We start from the raw sequence: 21,888 nt of genomic DNA on the forward strand, positions 1-21,888 counted from the left end.
ACAAAATAAGTAGGAAGTGACTTTTCGGTGCTGATTTGATGAGAACATGTTGCAATGACAGGTTTTAGATGGAAGGTGGAGAAAGAAAAAAAAGATATTCAGCATCCGATTTTTGAAAATTGCCTTAATTAGAGAATAGTAAGAAGTAGGATTCTTGTGTGGATGTAATATGTTCATTTACTCAGGATAGAATTTTTTTAAATTATGGTGATCTAGGGCATCCTTTTATTTGAAACCGTTGATTCATTTTAAAATAAGGGCTCATTACATGAAAGCTCTAACTCATGCTTTCTCTTTCTTCTTCCTAGGAGATAAAAATACTGATTATGCTAATTTTTACCAGGGTTTGTGGGATTGTACAGGACATCTTTCTGATGAGTTGTCATTTAAGCGTGGTGATGTGATTTACATTCTCAGCAAGGTAAGGAGATACCCCAAAATGACAACTGCAAAGGGGGAATACAAAGCTGGAATTTTAAATGCATTTGGATTTATAGCACTAGGGAAAGATGCCAGTTGGAATTCCTCTAGGTCCTTGCTAACAATTGGGAGTTCAAAATAATTAATTATTTTGTCAAGTGAAATATAATCAAATTTTAAACACAATCAGATAACAGGATTCAACTTAACAGTGTGTTTACCTATCACTTTAGCCCTTGGCTCACATCCACCCACTGCCTTCTCCAGAAACAATATACTTCTGCGAAAGTTAACATTGTAAGGTATTAGGTTATTTATTATGTTTTTCTTTTCCTCTTCCTTTTTATTCTTCTGTGTGCTTATTCTGATTTTGTCAGCCATTCACTACTGGAAACTGTGTTTATAGAACAAGTTTTTCATCTTTATGTAAATACATTGGGTGTTCCGACAATTTAAAAGCAGTGCTTTTCTATTCAGACAGGTTTAGGTAATTTTTTTAACATACTATATTTGTAAACATAATAGCAAAGTATATTGCTATAAGCTCATCTTTTTATATATTGTATGTAAATCTTTGTCTTTGCTTCTTAAGACTTATACTAGATTATTCAGAATGTTTTCGTCCTTAGATTTAAAAATCAAGTTTCTTATCATGATTATACTTCTGATAACATGTGTGAACTCCCCTAATTTTCATATTTTAATTTCCCCTACTGTAAAACAGGGATTTAAAAAGTCCCCCTCTGTCTACTTTTATGAGACTATTTTAGGAACAAATGATATAGGGAAACAATTTAAATATAAGTAGGGGAATGTTAAATCATAAGTCTAGGAGTTTAATGTGGTTTCTTGATTAGAGAAATATTTTGGACTTTTCAGAGCTATAATATGACTTGTTAGATACAGAAGTGAATTTGGAAATAAGGTCACATATTGAATTTTAACACTAGATGGCTGGTGCATAAAATCATAACACAAAGATCATAGAATGTTAGAGTAAGGGATCTTAGCAGTGATCATCTATTCTTGGTTTTACAGATGAACAATCTTGAGTAAAGAAAGTGCCATAGTCAGCTAGGTGTCTTGACTCCTAGATCAGTGCTTTTTCCTCTGTTTTCTTTCTTGTACTTGAATCTTCCTTCTTTCCTTTTTTCCTTCTTCCCTCCCTCACTCCCTTCCTTCCTCTCTTCCTCCCTTCCTGTCTTCCCTCCTTCCTTCCTTCTGTTTAATTTGAAAATATCATAAAGCATCCATAATGTGGTAAGACCCATAGGCCCATTCTGGCACCAAGAATCCAAGAACATTAAGATATAAGCACTTGCAGGTTATTCGGAAAACTCTGAAAGCCTAAGGAGAACACCAACCTCTCCAAATTGGGCTATGAAACGAGCAGCGTTCCCATAGGCATGTCTTACTTCCACCACTGCCTCAAGAAATAATTTTCTGTTAACATGGAATTAAAAATATAATCATGGCTGTGTATCATACTTTTAGGATTCTGGGGGTAGGGGTAGTTTCTGTTCTCCCAAACGTGTTTTGTGGAGACCATAATTCTGTTTGTGAAGCCTGATCATAGAACTAGGGTTAGAGGTGGTCCAGCTCAAGGGAAGCATATACTTCCATCAAAAAGTTTTAAATGCTGTTATTTGGGAGAGAGCTGACCAAAAATATGTCCTCCATCAGCCTTTTACAAAGCTTGAAGTTCTACCATCATGATCATATTTATTAGGGACCTTCTAGAGATGAATATTTTACCTGGGGCTCATTTTGGTTTTTGCAAAAAGAGCCAAGAAAGAAACAGGAAAGAAGATCTTGTCAGTTAGCACATCATCATCGCTGGCTGAATGATTAAATACCTACAGTTACCCAGCTGTGGACCTGGTAGAATCAACCTGGTAAATAAATCTTGGTGAGGGTGAAGAGAAAGAATACTTCACTCTCATTTGATGGGATTTGGATGCATTCTGGGCCATTGATGGGTGTCTTGGCTGTTGGTAGTCACGTTGCTTTGGGGTTGAGTGTATGTTTGTGAAGATTCTTGTTTTCCTACCTCATTTTGGGCGAGTTCAGATAGGAATCTCTTGAGACTCTGTAATAATCTTTTATTGGCTTGGCCTTCCAGTTTTATCAAAACTTTGGCAAACACAGACCATAAATTAATACCATAAATTCATTTAATATGTGAATGACGACTGTAATTTTGAAAGCTTGGTATTATTATAACTTAAGAATTCAAGGCCTTTAATAAAAGAGAACAAAAAAATTGCTCAAAAGGGCTTAATTCTAGATTAAGGTAGGGCCAGGGTTATGTACTCACAATTTTTTTAAAAGCACAATTAGTATAGAAATTTCTAGCATTGCTATATGCCTAGAGATTTGTTTAATCTTTCTGAGCATTATATTTCATGGCAATGGAATGAGATTTTACCATTTTAATTTATTTTTTTACACCATCTAGTGGCTCAGAATGAGTGGTGCAGGTAATTGCAGCTAATGTGCACAATCAAAATGGTGTCATAAATTCAACTTTAAATCTAGATATGGGTTATTACTTTCCTATCTCATGTAAATAAAGAATTAGAATTAATCATGGGAAACTTTGTTAATCATTCTGAATTAAATATAGAAATTGTATGTATAAGGAATAATACATTTTAAGGAATCTAACATAATTTTTGTGGAGACATAGAAAATGTATACTTTGTAAAGAAATTAATGCTATGAATTTTCTAATAAAACCATTTAAAATATTTTAAAGATATTCAACTTTCTTTTGGTAATGAATTCAATCGCAGTTTGAAATATTAAATTATCACTCTTTGATTCAACTTACCTTCTAGAAGTTTGTCAGTTCTGAAAATGATCTTAAAAAGGCAACACAAAATAGTTTAAGAAAAGATGCATTCTTTCAATATAAGTAAACATTTAGACAAATCAAGAAATAAAATGGCATGTATTATAATGAAGAGTGTTTAATTTTGTAAATCTAATGGCAGAAAACATTGAACTAGTTTAGGGATTAAGTTGTCTTCATTTAAAAAATCACTACAGAAATATACAGGGCATCCCAAAAGTCTCCATACAAGGGAAAATTTTGTAATGAATATTTTGTAAATAAAGGTACATTTAGCTACAATTTCCCATTTTCCCTATGTATGGTGATTTTGGGGGCACCCTGTAGTTTTATTTTAAAATTCAGTCCTCTTTTTCTGTTTTGCAAGGAAGCCTTGACGGAGTATCAGCTGTGCTCAGTCAGCCTGGGGCTGATTTATTTAGTCCTTTTTTGAGAATTATACAAATCTTAGCCTTTATTTTTCCTTCCAGTGAAAATTAAATGTTACAATAAAGAAAGAAGAGTAGGCAGATACCCTGCCCTCCCCCCTGTCTTTAACATTTTCCAATTAGCAGCTGCCATGTGACCCCTAGCTGAGCTAGCCCCTCCTTCAAAGTGACGGGCATCTTCTTAGTTTTAACCTTTGAACCTCACTAATAATAAATCTAAATACTGCTTGCCTTAAAAGGCAAGCCAGTAACTTTTTGCTTTACAGTTCTTTTTATATAGGATTGCTGCTGGGGTTTTTATGTGTTAAAAATGCTTCAATAGTTCAGTGGAGATCTGGAAATCTTTTTTTCCCCTAAAAAAAGTGGAGCAAATTTACAAGGATGGATAAAGTGGAATTTTTTATTTTAATGACAGTTGCGTCATTAGTGGATTAACTCCAAAACATAAATCTTGGTTTCATGTTCATTTGATAGGAAGAAAATTATATTCAAGGTAGAAAACTTTTATTTATTTATTTATTTATAAATAAATCAGGTTGTTTAAAATCATGCTATAATTTCTATGGTAAGAAGAGTTCTTGAGCTTTGGATCTTATAAAATTCATTTTGCTGAGAAGGATGGAATTGAGAACTTGAAATGCTAAGACAAAAAAAAAACAAATTCTTTTATTAGTGTGAATTTCATTTTTATTATCGCCTAAATAAAACATGGACATAATATTGTAGTTCATAGTATTTTCCTAGAAACGTGTTTGTGAAATTTCATAATTTCAAGAGCAGGATCCATGTATATGGCAATAGGCGTGTTGCATAGCACTGCATAAACCAGAAGGCAGTGTCAGAGAGGCAGGATGGGCAGAGGTAGCAGTGGAGGGGGCTGCTTCGGAAAGGAGCCAGGCTGCAGGGCCTCCTTGGTTTAGTTCAGCATGGAATAATCAAGGGCTTGCCAGAAGAAAAAACCTTAAAGAAAAACACAAAGTTGATAAATTTTTTTGTTTCCTTTTGTTTTGTTTATGTAAAAGATATGTTAGGATGGTAAAAATTTAAGAATCTCAAATTGAACAATCCATGATTTCCTATGCTCTTTCTTCCCCCACCCTCTACCTCAAAAATCAGTAAGTAACTCTCTCAGTGTATGCAGCACACTTTACTCCTTTGAAATGTCTCCCTCTTCATCCCTTTAGAACATGAAGCTAGATATTCCAGCAAAATTATTAGGCATGAGACAGTAGAGATAGGCTACTGATTAAGAAAAGTTTTAGGGTAAATGTTTAATAAATTATAGATAAGTGGCAGATGTTCATCATTGAATATTTGGCTGTCTATCAAAGAATAATCAGTAAAATTCTAAGAAAAGGTTGTTTCTCAAATATTCTCATTGGAAGATCAGATTCTCTTTGGAAGAGTAGGGTAGAAACCTCATAATATTAATAATCAGATTTCCATGTTGTGCATTCCAAAGTACTCTATTTTTTGTTGCTCTGATATTTTGTTATACCAATTAAGAGACAATGGGTAGGGAGAGGGAGGGAAGGAGAAAGTATTATTGAGCACCTATGATGCCTTGTTGTAGGCACTTAATATACTTTTCACTCATGTAATTCATATGATAAACTATGAAATATATGCTGTTATAATTTTGCAGATTAGGATACTGATGCTCAATAAGATTATTATGGAAATTGCCTGAAGATACCCACCTAGTAAGTGTTTTTTCCAGGAATCGTTGCAGGTCTAACATCTTTTCTCTTTCTACTTTGCCACACTCAAGTGGGCCTTGATTAGGACTTTAACTTTTTTTCTGTATCAGTTTAATTAAAACTATCACATCTCCTTTCTACACGACAGTGAACCATATTATCGACAGTATCTCCTGCATAATTAAATCTTTTATAGATGGTCAAAATTATTCCATTTTCTAATCAACAAATATTTGATGAACACTTAAATTATTCAAAGCATTATTCCTAGCAGGATCCAAGGAAGCCACAAGCTGGCACTGTTTCAAGGGTATTGTAGTTGAGTTGTGGGGAAGACCAATCCATGAAATAGAAAATACAGTGTAGGCTATAAATGTTGCAGTATTAGAGAAGTCCAGAAGAGGAGGATATCAGTAAAGCCTGGAGTAATTAAGGAAAGACTCGTATGGAAATAGAACTTGAACTAGAACTTCACATGTGGATGGAGTTTATTCATTCAACAGATATTGAAGTGCTTATTTTTTGTGTCTGTTAGATATAAAATCTAGAAGAATGCAATGGAAAAGGGAGGAGGATGGTCCTATCAAAGAAAGGGAAGTATAGATCCAGTAGACAGACAGGATCATTTCTCTTCCCCTACCTTCTTGGAGAATGGTAGGCAGCCAGAGAAACACTGAAAGAAACCAAACCAACCTGATGTTTCCAACCTAGTTTTCCTACCTCATCTTATACCATGATTCCCATATCTTCCTCCTGTACCTTTTGTGTTAACCACATTCTCAACTACTTGCTCTTCCTTGAGCACAGCACATTCTTTTATCTCTCCACGTCTTTGCACTTGCTTTTTATTACTCATTTCCTTATTCTATCTGAAGTTGGAGCCCAACTGTCACTCTATGCAAAACCTCCTAGATTCCATTGTAGAATTAGTTGCTTCTCTTTTTACAAATGTCTTCCCTTTCCCACCAACATCCAATGTTATGATTACCTTTCTCTCTCTCTCTCTCTCTCTCTTTAAACTCTGAAGTTCTTGAGGTAGACAGTGTGTCCTAAGTATTTTTCTATCCCCAATATCTAACATTATGCTAGACAGATGTTTAATGTATGTTTACCGAAATAGAGTTAAAAATAGAAAATAATTCTGATTTCTTAAAAGAACTTAGAAGGATAGAATCATAGAGTAGGGAGTCCTTAGTGCTAGCCCTTCACTTTATAGGTGAAGAAATTGAGACTGAACATAATTGGAGAAAAATAAGTAAAAGACCAAAGGAAAAAGGACCATCCCTATGGAAATTTTAAAAGACAATAGAGTTTCTGCAGTTGAACTTCTACCTTGGCCCTGAGCTTCTTGGCAACCAGACTGAAAAAGGGAAAGATAGGGAGCTAATAATTCCTTTTAATCATAGGGCAGAAATCTTGGCTTTTCTGGGCAACTGGCTACTTAAAAAAAAAAAAAAAAAAAAAAATTCCCGCATGAATTTCTAGAATCTGCACTGAATATCTGACCTGAACAACTTTACGTAATAAGTGCAAAATGGCAGGTAATAGCCTCAACAAAAACTCTTCTTAGTAAATATAACAAAAGATTTCATAAAAGTAATTCTGTAAGGGCCCAAATGTGTAATAACTAGGCTTATCAATTTATATTAGGTATATAGCTGCATTATTATAGAATCTCAATGAGGAATATATATATATAAACCAACAAAGGAAAAAGAAAAATCATCACTAAAGAACTTGAGGATTGCCCAAAGTGTCACATACCTAGCTAGCAACAGAGCTATGATGAGACTCTGGATCTTCTGAGAAGAAAAAAATACTAACAAGAGGCTGAAAAACCAGCAGACTTTCCATTTATACCTCCCACTGTTTCTACCTTTGCAGGGTTCTGTCTTAACCTCTTCAATGCTTACAAATAAATCCAGCTGAATTCATTTCTTCTGAGAACTAGAATTATCTGGTCCCAGTTCCAAAGGAGGCAAATACTTTAGTTTCTGCACATGGGATTTAAGCTCTTTAGACAAGGCATCCTGTATAGTACAGTGGAAACATGGAGGCAACAGTTTGACTAGGAGCAATGTCCTACTTCAGATTGCACAGCTGGGCTTGCACGTGTAACATGCTTTAGAACAAACGTTTGTTTAGTCACTACTGAAAGTCTTTAAATACGTCTAATATATACAAATGAAAAGATATTCCCCTTACTGGAAATTACATTTCCTAAGAAAATATTTAGGATAGTCAGCTTATACATCATCCCAAATGAAGATGAAGTCTATTTCATCATCCACTATCTGTTTTTTTTGAACATTTTTTACACATCCAGCATTGTGGGGCATTTGGAGTAAGCGTAAGGCCTTCCCCTGACCTCAGTGAGTTTGTACGTTATTTTAGTGGAAGGAATAAAACTAATGTACATAAAATCCACTGAGGAATAAATGCTCAGCTCGAAATGAGAGATGCATGGATTAGATAATTCGGAGAAAAAAATGGATGACAGTCGAGTAACTTGAGTTGGGTCCTAGTCGTTGGATGGGATTTGGCGGGGGCAGGGGAGGCATCCCTGGGAAGGGAGCACCGCGTGTGGAGGTGGCAGAGAGTGTGGGGTGCGAGGGTGGGCTTGCGGCCGGAACAGTGGCAGGAGAAGGTTGCTAGTAGGGCGGGAACAAGCCAAGCAGAGGAGTCTGTAGTTGATGCAGTGGGGGGCTAGTATAAGTTCTTGAGCAGCAGGGTAAACTGAGGAAAACAGTTTCTGGGGAGAACAGAGAGGCAAAGCTAATGAAGGCCTGAACTATAGTGGTGACAGAATAGCGTGGAGTGGGCAAACCTGAGAACAGTTCATAGAGTCATGCCTTGGTAGGTTAAATACTGTACACTGCGTACCAAAGCCACTCTCTGCTAAGCATGATCTGATCTTTCTTTGCCTAACATTATCTGTGAATCATCAGTCTGAATATCAGTTTTCACTCTGTGGTATTATATTAATAACTGTTGATTATGTAGAAATTTGACTTAAATGTGTCTTGACTCTTGGGGATATAAACTAAAATTTGTTAAGGGAATTAAATTCTTTCCATAAGCTTCCTTGTCCTTTTGTCTCTCTTGCTTTAAAAATGGAGTGTAGAAGAGTGCAAGGAGAAAAAAAATATTAATTCTTTGGATTAGAGGAACTCAAAGTCACACCTGCATAGTAAATTATAAAGTAATGAGGTTGACTTCCATACACTACTAGGACACTTAATGTCTTTAAGCAGGTTCACGAATGGTAGTATTTAAATGTCATGAAGGACCTTAGAGATTGTGAGTGTCAATTTCCTCATTCGACAGATTAGCTCACTAAGACAACAGTTAATGTCAGATAGGAATAGTAAAACACTGAGGTTGTCAAGTTCCTGTTGAAGAGAACTTTTTGAAATGATGATGCGTGAGAAATGAGAGGATTCTTACAAAGTTTCTGATCAGAGTTAATAAAAAGGAAGAATCTGAAGAGGTAGCCTTGAAGTAAACGTTTATATACTTTAAAATAACTATCTAGTTTTCATAGTACTACAGTGTTTATGAATAATTTGAAAATATCACAGGGAATACTTGGAAAACAATAGTGAAGTCCATTGGTTCTGAAACTTGCTGTATTTTATATTTTGTGAATAAAATTGCTTTAATTTCTACAAAAGGCTGGTATGTTTTGAGGCACAGATATATGTTTGGAAAAAGAACACAAAGCCTTTTAACATTTCTAACACCTGTTGCTTTCAAACATATCAATAACTAATTTCTGAAAGGGCTAGTGCCTCTCAAAATCTTAGAAGTGTCAGGTTTCTGTTAAGGCAGCACTCTTTTATCATATCCTTTGCAGAAAGTGGATTAATATGTTTGAGAAATGAAAGTCATGGTGGTGAAAAGGATTTAAGTAAATATTGGGGCCTTATTTAAGTGTAAAATAATACACTAGCAGAGAGAGAAGATTTAGTTAATGAGTAAACATGGGCATATGTTTACTATTGTGTTGGATAAAGTCTCTGTTTTACTTTATCACAACTAGCCCCTTTTTCCTGCCTTCTTACACAATCACTTTAATTTATTGCTTAGTAAATATTAATTAGGGCCTAAAATTTTAGCTACAAAATAAAACAAAGTGATTTTAATGGCATAAAAATTGAAAATGCAGGAGTTATTATAGATCACAAGTGTTCAGTGCCACCTTACTATTATTTTCTCAGATTATTGGGCAAGTTTGGCTTTTTCTTTTTGGTCCTTTGACTGCCACATTACATTTTGCCTTGAAGCCATCCATTTTGCAGATATTGAATTTCTTTTGAGTCCTATTTTGATACAATAAGCGTTGCTACACCTCTGGATCTTGATAGCATTACTGCGAGAGGAGAAAGCAGCTTTGTGTTAGTAATTACCTAACATTGTCAGAAGCTGACTGCAGGCCTCTTTCTAGTGATAACAGAATAACCGCATAATGTAGCTTTATAGCACATGATTAATAGAAAATAATTACACGTCCTACAAAGGGATGCAATATTTCTTATAAATTGACTAGAATGGTTTCCTGTAGATTAAAGGACTCTTCATTATTTTATCAGTCCTCCTGAAGTACAGTCACTTGCCTATGTTAGCATTTCAGTTGATGTTAAGAGCCGAGTAGGGTGAAGGATACCAGATGGCAGACCGTCTTGTACCTGAGCTCTTGTGTGCCATAAAGATGACATGATGCTTCCTAACCTTTCAAAGATTTAGATGGCAGCCTGGTATGGTTCGTCTCTTTACTTTTTGTTTATTAACAAGATAAGGTTTGAGAGTTTTTGTTGTTTTGTTTTAAATGATCCACCTGTGACTTTATGGAACAATGCTATAGTGAGTATGTGGACTGCAAAACAACGCTGTATCGATTGCATTGTTTTCCTCTGTGAGTGATATGACATCCGTAATCACATTTGTTTGGGGTGGCGAAAAAGGAAAGGCAAAGACAGGCAGATTTTCTTCTTCAGGAGGAAACCTTGCATGGTAGTGAATCTTCAGGCCAAAGTTTAGAATACTGTACTCCACGAAGCATTTTCATTGCAATTTATAGACTGCAAATGGTTTAATTGGGATTCATGTTGCTCAGGAGGCTCATACCGAGGATGGTAATGGTAAAAGTAAAAGCTCCTTTGTTTGCAGTCTTGTCAACATACTCTAATGGCTGCAGTGTAAATCCATAAATTTGCCTCCTGTATTTTTAAGTCACTATATTTTATCTTATCTCTTAATTCCACACTTAATTCCACAATATTATATGCAATTCTTTACAATTATAAAGGAACAAATATCCTGGTTTTTAGTTTTACCCTTTTGTGATTTAAATCTGTGATATTTTAGGGTACTTTTATGAAGTATTTATGTTTTTCAATTATTTTAAATTAAGTGAAGCATTTAAGACTATTTTAGTTTAAAACTTTTTATTTCTCCCTAGAATGTTACTTTTAAGGAATTTGTTTACAGTTGTGTAAGCTCCTTTCTTATTCCTGTTAACTGCTCTGCTCTTATTTAATGAATCTTACGGGTCTACCGTAGTACAGAATTCTCTCAGGTGTGAAGTCTGTCATCAGTCCTTTGTTGATGTAATTTGTTGGAAATCAATTTCTTAAATTCGGGTTGAGTAAAGCTTTTTGCAAATGACAGTATAACCTTAATGGACGGTACAGACTGTAACCAAAGTAGAATATAATAAAATAATATGTACTTCTGGCTTGTAATTTGAATGTAAACATTGACGCCCAGATTGAGGGCCATTCTCCAGAAGGAGTTATAGGTCAGTTTGTCCTCTCACTAAATGTTTTCTTTGTCTGTCTTGGGGTGGGGGTGACTAGTTACTTTACTCTTTCCAAATATCAATTTAAAATTTCTTAGATTGGCATTGGGTAAGAGCTTTAACAGTCAGGCTTACCCTGTTAACTATCCATTTTGAAATCTTGCAATAGTCTGTGGAAGGTTAAGTACATTTGTTTTGTTAAGCCTTAGGCTCTAATTGTATTCATTGTCTTAAAAACTGAAAAGGGCAATTTTATTAGGTACCTATTAGGATACCATGGCTGCTAATAATGGCTTTCAGTAAATTGGTATTTTCTTCTGATAAATACATCCTACATAGATTATAGCTATCATCATTGAGTTCTGGGCATCAGAATATTCTCGTTGTTTAGACAGTTTTGTCCACTGAGTTCACACTGCCAGTGAACTTTTAAACTTAATATCTGAGTCTACTGCTTCACAAGCCAGAGCTGTGGCCTCATTAGAATAAGTGCAGGATTAATCTCTCCTCCCCTCTCCCTCCACTTTGTTCTTCCAATAAACCTAATTCTGATGCTGCCCACTATTTTAAAAAGCACCTCTAGATTTTATCTTATAATCTCCCTATTAATATACTACGTATCAATACATACATGCTAATGTTGCTACATTTGTATTGAAGAATTGCATAATTTCCCCTTCTGTTGGTCAATAGCATGCTAATCAATACAAATGTTAAGTCTGTACTAGTATTAACGTACTTTCCCCACGTATAACTCAATATGCATATGCACATTTATCTGTCTGTGACTCATGTTGGAAAATCATAACCTATTGAATTACTTTTAGGATTGATTTTAAAAATTCATCTTATATGAAAAATTAAATTTGAATCCTACAGTGCTTGTGCAGAGTATTGCTTTTGGAAGATATTATTCTTGAAACTTGTAATTCATTTTAGTTTGTTTGTATCTCACTAAACATAAATAAATTTGAGATAAAAATACATTAGTCAATCTGGCAGACATATGAGACTGGTTTACAGAGTGATCACAATGCCTAAAGCAGTGGTGCATCTGTCAAAGGAGGCAAAAGTGGGAGAAAAGGAGGCATAGGTTTGTTTATCTCACGTTGCAAAGTAGATGCAGAAGTAACTCATCAATCACTCTTTTGTACAGCCAGATTAATATTTTGCCTTTATAACTTGAGATACTTTTATTTCCTATTGATCTTTCACTATAAGGGTGAATCTAACACCACCTTTAAATTCCTTCTACCTATCCTTTACCTAAGGTAGTTTATGATCAATAAAAGGAACAATAAATACCATAGGGAAGCTATATTAAAGGAACCTGTTTATGAATTATTTTGTAAAGCAACTTTTTTTTGTATTATTAGTGTTTCCATATCCTCTGATTTATCTGTTAGAATGTTAGATTTTTCTTAAGAAGGAGCATACCCCTCTACATTCTAAATCATTTTAGGCCCTATCAGTTTAATTAGGAATTAAGTAGTTTATCGTGAAAAAAATAATTTTATCCTTGCTAGATGATAAGCTTCTTGAAGGCAAATATTGTATCTTAAGGATCCCAGCTTTAACCTTAACAACCTCTTGCACAAAAAAGGTGTTCCCAGGCTTTGTGGAGAAAGAGGGAGAAACAGACAGAGATGGGCAGGCGTGGGGAAGCAGTCAGAGAGAGCCGGCTTCTGGAGGTAGTTTCATTTTCTAAGTTCTTATCATGAGTGATTGTTTCTGTGTTCTAAGCCTGGTAATAAACAGGCTTTGTGTTATAAGTTAATTTAAATCTTTGCCTAACAGCATTTTAAAGTGTCCAGAAACAAAAAAGATGAAAATGTTTCCATTTGCAGCTCAAGCTCTTGTAACTTTATAAAAAGAAATAACGTTTCTAAGAAGTTGCATACAAACGACATTGTACTTACACCAGTCTAAAGGTTAATATTGCATATTGTTTTCAATTAGGAATACAATAGATATGGCTGGTGGGTAGGAGAAATGAAGGGAGCCATTGGCTTGGTGCCTAAAGCCTACATAATGGAGATGTATGATATTTGAGAGTCCTGGGTAAGTACATTTTAATCCAATATTCTGTAATAGCTCATATGTTCTCCTGTTCTCTTCGTTATGAGTCGTTGCCTTTTTAAAAGTCTTTATAGTTTTCTGATAACACAAGATTGTGCCCCCAAATCTTTTTCATTTTGTTTGATCTATTCTAATTTTTAAAATAATGTCATGGAATTTACTTTGGAAATGAAGAGTTTAGGGAAAGTTCCTTTAGTGATAACTGGCTGTTTTCCGAAACCACCTCCTTTTTAGTAAAATACCACTTTTATGGCCTTTCTAAGGAGTTAAATTGACAAAATTTTGAGTAAACATTCATTTTTCCTTGTCTAAAAATGTAATTTTTTTCTAAGCAGGAAAATCAACATTTTGACTGAAGAAAAAAATTAAAATGCAACTTTCCCTTTCTGGCTGCAGAAAAAGAAGATTCTTCTGCTTGTTTTCTGCTTGTTTGGATTTAGAAGCATTGTGAAAGCATGAGTGACAGCTCATAACCTCCCTTTGTTTTGTTGAACATCTCTTGTCTTTGTTATTTTATGTAGTCATTCATTAAAATATTCCTCCGATGTGAAATTAAATGAAGGGTATTAATGTAAATTAGATGGAAACAGTAAAGTTATGCCTGTTGCTATTTTGCAAAGACATAATTATAGTTTTTATTTACCCATTTCCTTTATGTAAAGAATTCATCACTATTTTATACATGTATAGCCTACTATATTATCATAGTCTACTATTGCTCATTCTGGTGTGAGTTGTAATGTTTTGTAATCATTGGATATCTATTATTTTTTAGAATATAATTTTATATTATTTTAAATCGAATATATCATACAAGTTTTTTTGGTAGATGCTAAAGAATGTGTTTATGTCAAAGCTTATCTTAGTACTTATTTTTCACACAAGAGTAACATGGTTTTGTGAAAGAGGATTTACAGATTGACAAAATGACTTCCTGGTGAATATAGCTGCAGAAGGAAAATGATAGAATTGCAAATGCCAGTGTGCTGTCACCTGCAGCACAAGTGCAAACCAGGAGTGTGGTTTGCAAAAAGCACTTTACCAATAATGAATATCCTAGTTCCGTGATGGTGTGCCAACATTTTCTACCACAGTTTGGTTTAAATTTAATGAAATAAAAAATGCGTAATATACCCCATTTTACTACAATGGAATGGTATAAAGAATCTCAATGTATTCTCAAAGTAAGAAGGCATAACCAAGCACTCTCTTATCCTGCGTTGTCATTGCTGTGCTATTGAAGTCCCACCGCAAAAAGCAGATCTGAGTCGTCTCTATGCTTCTCAGAGCACTGAAAAACAAAAGGCTTCAAGAGAGGGGAGTGTAGAGAAATCACGGTAGTAAAGTGTACCAACAGGTGAGCGGAAGAGTAGTGTTAGCTTGACATTTGAGTTATACTCTGTGCTGCCTGAGAAAGATTTGCAGAATCATGTCATTACTTTTTCATTTATATTTGAAATCAGAGGTATTTTAAATGCCTCCTGAGGTGCCAATATGGCCATTATATATTTATATATATATATATATCAAAATGCATTGCTGATTGAATAATTATTTGGAATAGACATTAATCTCCTAATATTGAATCATTACTTAACAGATACTATCTTTGTTGAACTTTTCAGATCTTTGCTTTATAAAGATCCTAACCTACCAAGTGAGCTGGTAATATTTAAAAACCTCAGTTATTTAGGTGAAACGATTTGTAAGCAATATTTCAGAGTATCTGTTTTACCATTATCCCCTTGATACCATGATTATCTAGTTGCAAATGTAAAAAAAAAATCTTAATTGTAGGAATTGTAAGTAAACTTAAGTTTATACATATACATATATGAGAGAGAGAGAGAGAGATTGTGCAGTTAAAGTTTTCAAAAAATACATTTGTGCAATTGTTAGCCTTTTCCTAAGATAGTGCCATTGAAATCATTTTGGCAAAAGTTAAACAACCAGAGATGAGCTTAGTGGGCTGGTTTTCAAAGTCTGAGGGGTTGAAAAGCAAAAGCAGTGTTTCCAATGACAGTGTAGCCTTGCTCCTGGATTTAGGTTTCAGTGCTTTTGGCTTAAGAGAAGTTTTTAGAACAAGACCAGTAGATGGCAGCAGCTTTTCATTGCATACAAAACCACTTGGCAACCCTTCCCCCACTCGGGCAGAAACTCGCCCAGAATGCAAAGCATTTAGAAGATTTCTGCCTCCTTTTACAGTTAATCCAGGAGAGGGAGTCCTTTGCCAACTGATGACCAACAATTCCAAGCCAGACAGTCTCTCTGTGAATGGTGACAATACAGAAATAAGGTTTTACTTCTGTCCAGAGTTCCTCTGGCCTTTGTTCTTTTTTTAACTTGAACATAGGTAGGAGATATAAGAAAGGAAACAAAGGACTTAAAATTAGAATGACAGGGGGAAAAAATCATTATTTTAGATTCATGACTACTTTCTATTCATTTGATGAAATCATTTGTATACAACCAGGGAGAAAGTTTTCTTTACACCCTTGACAATATATCACATACTCTTCAAGATCATAATAATATCATTAATGTGAATTTAAACAACATGGCTTGTTAGAAAATATGCTAATTGCTATGTTCTCATTATGTTTGCTTAGCTTTTATTTGTTTTTCTATGAACAGTTAGAGAGCTAATTTTTTTCAAAGGTGATTGTAAGTCATATTTTATATAGCATTTTGCTTGATTATTTGCTCTGTACTGAATTTGTACTCTATTGCCATTAGATCTTACAATAATGTTCCACTCTGCAAATTTTTAAGGTTCAAATAAAGTTTAATTGTTTGCAAACTGTTATGATGCTAATAATTCAACAGCCTGCTGTGTTACTAATGAAATTACTTTGTTATGATTAATTTGGAAAATAGTGTGTTGATTGTAGTAATTAAGCACAACAAGGTGAAGTAAATGATTCTAATGCCATCTGGCCTCCAAACTGAATGAAGAAATGAAATAGGGCTGTCATCTGAATTTATTCAAAGAAGTAAGGATAATACAAATGACTTTCATCGCTATAGGATTTACACTTAACCACAGCTCACTGTATTCTGTTTTTGCCACTTGACTGCATATGACACTTTCTTTTATGAAAAAGAAGTTGTTTAGTCCAGCAATTGTTTTTATTAATAATGCTTTATTTTGTTTAAAGCTGATTATTTGGACTATGCACTAATTTAATTGCAGATAATTATACATAGAGTATTATAGAATCATAGAAAAACCACTTTTTAACCCTACCCTTTTAACCTTCTGTAGTTAAAATCTATATATGTGGGGATTTTTTTTGTGGGGTTTCTTTTGCTGTCAATATACAAACACTTTGAATATTGCCTTTCACAAAGAGTAGAGCTTCCATTCAGTTGTTTCTAAAATGTGTACAGTTAAGGCTCTACTTTTCCTATAATTTCTACACTCTATTCCTACTCACTTCATAGACTCTGATACCATGCAGGGTCATGATTAAAAACATAACTGAGTTACATACTATAGATTCAGATTTGCATTTCAGCCACTAGAAGAAAACTGATTCCAATGTGCATGTAGTTTAAAAGCTTAAAAAAAAAAAAAAGTTTAAAAGTGACACTGAATGAAGCAATGTGAGAATTTTTAAATCAAGTAAAGTTTTTCTAAATTTCAGATCAATCAATTGCTTGTATTTCAATTTTTAAGTGGAATTATAGAAACAAACCATATAGAGATCACTTTTACTTCCCTTGAATTTAGTAGATTCAAGAATATTGAAAAGCCAATTCACCAGATAAAGAAGGTGGCAGAGATTGGAGATTAAAACACGATGAAGCCATAGAAAACACAGCTTCACTCAGAGGGTGAAAAAGTATAATTTGTACAGATACATAATAGAAAAAATTATTAAACATGGCCTAGTTTGTCAGAAAAATTCTGAGTATTCAAAACTACAGAGACACAAATAAGTAGTATATTGTTAAATTCTCTTTCCACAAATTTAATCTGTACTCAAATGCATAATAGTTTACCCTCTGGATTGGGAACAAGGGATTTCTAAACTTCCTCAACTTTAGCCAGTTTATCATCCACCTACTGCCTTAGAGTTGAGTTCTTCGAGAACATCTATTAGAACCCTTGATAGTGTAACATTTTGTTATGATGAGATAAATACTTATAAAATTATATAGCCACAGTAACATAAAATGACATTTCATTAGTGCTATGTTTGAGGGGCTTTTTCTTGTTTTTGCTAGTAGACTTTGCTCTATTATTAGACACAAACATATGATTCATTGCCAGCATGGTACAAAATACATGGTGTATATCCAGTAAATATTTGTTAATTAACTAATTTGGCACCCCACAATATTTCAAGACCTGAGATCTGAGGAGAAAGGGGCTTGACTACTATATCCGGTAAAGAAAATGCCTTTATACAGTTAGTACATCCCATAATATCAACAAGTAGATTAGATTTTATTGTTAGTAGCAGAATTGAGTGAGATTGCCAATAATGAGGAAGTGGCAGATGTGTTTAGATGTTTCCTCCCTTTCTTTCCTTGTGTGTAGTGTTGTGACTCTTTCAAATAAGGGGCACAGGTGACTCTAGAACCTTGGGCAAGTGATCTAGTTTCACTTTTTAGTGAGACATTCCAAATCCTTGCTGCCCTGCATTCCACTTGGCTAATATCAGAGAAGCCTCTCCTTCTGCCTTCTGATCTTGTAAGCATTCTAGGTGCCGCCCTGGGTGGATCAAAAAGGAATTTCTGAAAATGGGAAGTTTCACAGTTGTTGCCAAATCCAATCATAATTCATATTTTGTCCTTTTTTTTTAAAAAAAAAAATCTTTATTCCCTATTTCTTTAAAGTTATATATATGAGTAATGTTAACTGGGGTGCTTTGAGTCCCAAAGATGAAAGGAACCTTAAATACAGAGAATAGCCTTAGTCCTACCACTGCTCAGTTTAGATCTGCAGTGTTAGGAAAAGGGCTGGAAGTTGAGCAAGTCAAAACATTTGTGAATATCTGCAAAAGTGTGAATACGGAAATAGCTCCCAAAGGCCATCTTTTAAGTGCCTTTTGAAATGTTGGAACTTTGAAAGGTGTTTGCCTAGGTTTCTCTCCTCTTCATTTTCTCAGTTTTCTTTTTTACCATCCATTACTTGGAGAGGCAATATAGCACAGCACTTGTCTGTTTTCTGTTTATCGGCCTCAACTTTTAATACAAAAATATCACACTGTCTACAGTAAAAGCAGATGCCATTTTGCAGCTTGAACAGCAATTTACCTCTTGTTTGAGGAAAGTGTCACACTGGTACTCTCAAGGGAGAAAATTAATGACACCAACGTATGCCAGTTAAAAACAACTGCTTTAGAGGAAGAGAAAATTCCAACAAATAAGCAGATTTCTGTACACTACCTTCTCTTCCCAGCCCCCATGGGAGTCCTTTTAGAAAACCTCGTGTTCTTTACCTATCATGTCAAATGTGATGATAATTTAAGACTAGTAATAGCTAATGTTTACTATTTGTCATGCTGTGCACTGTTCATTCAATTCTTATAACAACCCCATGAGGTAAGTTCTGTTATTTATTACCATTTTCCTGATTAGGAAACTGAGGATAAATAAATAAATAATGGTCTTAGGGTGGTAAGTTACCTAGCCAGGCTTTACACCCAGCCTCCTTCCCCTGAATTGAGCATCATTCTGCTGTGCAGTACTGTGATAAATTCAAACCAAAGGCTTCATTTTATTCTTTGCATATAACAGGCATTCAACAAATGCTTGTTGGCCACTGACGATGATACTATTCTTATAAAATAGTCTGGAGCATGTGAAAAAATAGTCCAATAATTGACAATTGGATAGCTGAATTCAGCTCATTTACTCGTTAAAGTGTACAATGGTGATCACATCAAACCCAAAGCAGCTAATCCACAATGGAGAATAAACTTTGATGTAGGAACGCTCCTATCCATGAACTTTCAGTCCAGATGAAAATAGGAAGTCAATCAAGGCAGCAAGCAAGAGAGGAGAGGAGGACACCAGGCCAAAGGGACCTTTTTCTAAGAACCTTTTCCCAGCCTCTCCACCTTCTCAAAAGTCAAGCCCAATTAAACTGACCAGCCAGGGAAGCCTTGGAGAGGACTTTAAACCAGGCTGCTTCTGCCTCAAACAGGTGTTTTTAGAGGGTGAGTTTTAATTGACAGGGGGTTGTTTTTGAAACTAAAGAATCATTAAACTGTTCAGCCCTTTATAATCAATGAACAAACTTCATTATAAAATGTGTATAATTTGGTAACCAAGTGATGGCCATATCTGACATATGACTTATCTGCTGAGATACGAGTTCATTTAAGAAGAATTTTTATTGGGATATCTGCTACAGAAGTGCAAGGTCTTATTCCTTGGGCAACTACATAGTGCTTTGTACAGGGCATCATAAATAAAGTCTTCTGTTGTGGTTTTTGAACAAATCCTTTGAAAACTTTTTTGTGCCTCAGTGATTGGAAGCTGGCGGGGGCAGGTAAGAAGATGAGGAGGTAAGTAAAGACTAACATTCACTATATGGCTTTGGAATTTAGCCAGAAGAGGCAGTAAAAGTGAGCCCTCCCATGATCTAAAATGATAAGTGAAGCAGAGAGAAAAGTGTTTACCAAAGTTCAGTGTCCAAGGTGTATTTCATTCTGCAGAGTTCTTTGAAATTTTTTCATGCCTGGTACTCAGAACATCATGCTTCTAAAGGACAGTGAATGAATGACTTGGCATTGCCTTCATCCCCAGCTGTCCTCCAAGTAGAGCTAGGTGTAAAATAAATGGTTCCATCCAGGATACCCTCCCATTCCCAATTCCCAGCTCAAGCCCTTGCCCATAGAGTCTCCGTTGCTCCCTGCTTTCATCCTCTTGCTCCACTTTCCTCCTCTCAGGCTTTCCCGGGGAGCTGGTCGATCTGAGCCATGAGATGTAATTCTCACTGTTCTACAGAGTTAGTAATATCAGTTGTGCTCTCTGCTTTCCGGAAATCCAGCAAAAACAAGGTGTATAGCTGTGTGTTTATCTTGTTATACATGTCCTAAATCAAAAAACTGAAACGTAGCAATCATGTGTGGTGTTGTCTATCTGTTGCTTTCAGTTTGTCAGCATATTTGCTTATTCTTTGTATTGTCTCAGGGCTTGCTATTTTTCTTTCTATCTAATTAAATGATTCAATTTTGAATAATTACATTTAAGTGCCAACAGTGTGCTAGGGGCATTTCACACAGAATTTGACACAGTCTTTCCCAAGTAGAGTCATAGTCTAGATAAAATAGGAGGTTAACACAGGGAAGGATAAGAACAGCTTCACATTGCCTTACCTTGGTGCAATTCTTAGCAGGTTAAGCCACTAAGCAGTGTCTTAGGATGTGAAAGAAAAGGTTCTCAGATTTTGTTACATCTGAATCCTTGGAGATTATCTGGGAAACAAACTGAGAATCTTTTCTAGTGTGTGTGTATACGTATATCTTTTCACTTCCCTCCAGCCTTTTAAACACACACACACACACACACACACACACACACACACACACACACACACACACACAAATATACGGAGGGGAAGGGAGACGCAAGGGCTACAGTATTGGCTCAGAATGGGGTTGACTTTTTGTAAAAATTTACAAAATGCTTGTAGCAACTGAATTAAGTGTGAGAGGAAGCAAAGAGCTGTGTGTATGAATCACGTGAACCCCTTTTACACAGTTGCTGCCAGTGATGGTAATATAATTCCAGAAGCTGAGAGTGACCTCTACCCCTTTAGAAATAGGTCTGTTTCTTCAGCTGGGGACAGAGTTGTACCAGTGGTAGTCAGCTGACAGTAAGAGTAGGAAGAACGGTGAAATTGGAGTCAACCGAAATTTTCCATTCCCGAATGCATTGTACCCTAGAATAAGTTTCCTTGCCTGCAAAATGCCAGCGGTGCCTGTTCTCCCTACCCCACAGGGTTGCAGTTAGGCTCAAGTGGGACCGTATTTGGAAGTGACTTGAAAAATCAACAATAGTGTCAAACATGGCTTTCCTGTATCTGAAGATACAAGAGCTGAAATGAAACTATGGTCAACATAATTTTTCCTTCACACCAAAAGCAAGCAAGGAAAAAAATGTTTAACACTCAGCATTGGCTGTAATACTACTTGGAATAATGTTAATAAGTTGTTGGTTTTGTTGTTATTTTACAATGAGAATTGACAGAAATTGTCGTAGAGGAGTTTGGGATTAAATTCTCCTATAATCTTATATGCGTTTTTTAATCAAGCCATTGGCTTCCAAACTATGGTCAATTTCTGTTAATGGAGATTTCAATAACAGAGATGTTACTTCTGTCTATAAAATTTCTAAATATATTTTTCTTGTGATATTTAAAACCACCAATCTGCTGATAATGGCCTTTGGTATATGTTGTTTGTAGTTGGTTGGATTTAGCAGAGAATTTTTAATTTTTTAAAACAGATACCCTAAGGAAAATTTCTGTACAGATTTCTTTTGCCCATTCTCTCCTCCCTTTATGATCTGTTTCTTCCAGATGGGTATTTATGAATGTCTGTGTGTTAACGCTTTCTAGATCAACGTTTTCTTCAGATGCATATATAG

The 21,888-nt window shown here is 35.1% G+C and overlaps 1 protein-coding gene across 2 annotated transcripts in view; it reads left to right on the plus strand.

Annotated features, from left to right (window-relative positions):
* The window catches only part of SKAP2 (src kinase associated phosphoprotein 2), a 177,499-nt gene extending 161,415 nt beyond the window's left edge, over positions 1–16,084 (plus strand). Inside the window, exons 11-13 of one of the 2 annotated variants that reach the window (XM_012773351.2) lie at positions 309–421; positions 13,162–13,263; positions 13,614–16,084. In XM_012773351.2, coding sequence (XP_012628805.2) covers positions 309–421; positions 13,162–13,254 — 206 coding nt within the window. In that variant the 3' untranslated portion in view covers positions 13,255–13,263; positions 13,614–16,084. The remainder of the gene's footprint in view (positions 1–308; positions 422–13,161; positions 13,264–13,613) is intronic. The other variant, XM_012773352.2, reaches the window with a different exon arrangement.
* The last annotated feature ends 5,804 nt before the right edge of the window (positions 16,085–21,888 follow it).

The sequence above is a fragment of the Microcebus murinus genome, chromosome 9 (genome assembly GCF_040939455.1).
Source record: "Microcebus murinus isolate Inina chromosome 9, M.murinus_Inina_mat1.0, whole genome shotgun sequence".
Classification (NCBI taxonomy): domain Eukaryota; kingdom Metazoa; phylum Chordata; class Mammalia; order Primates; family Cheirogaleidae; genus Microcebus; species Microcebus murinus.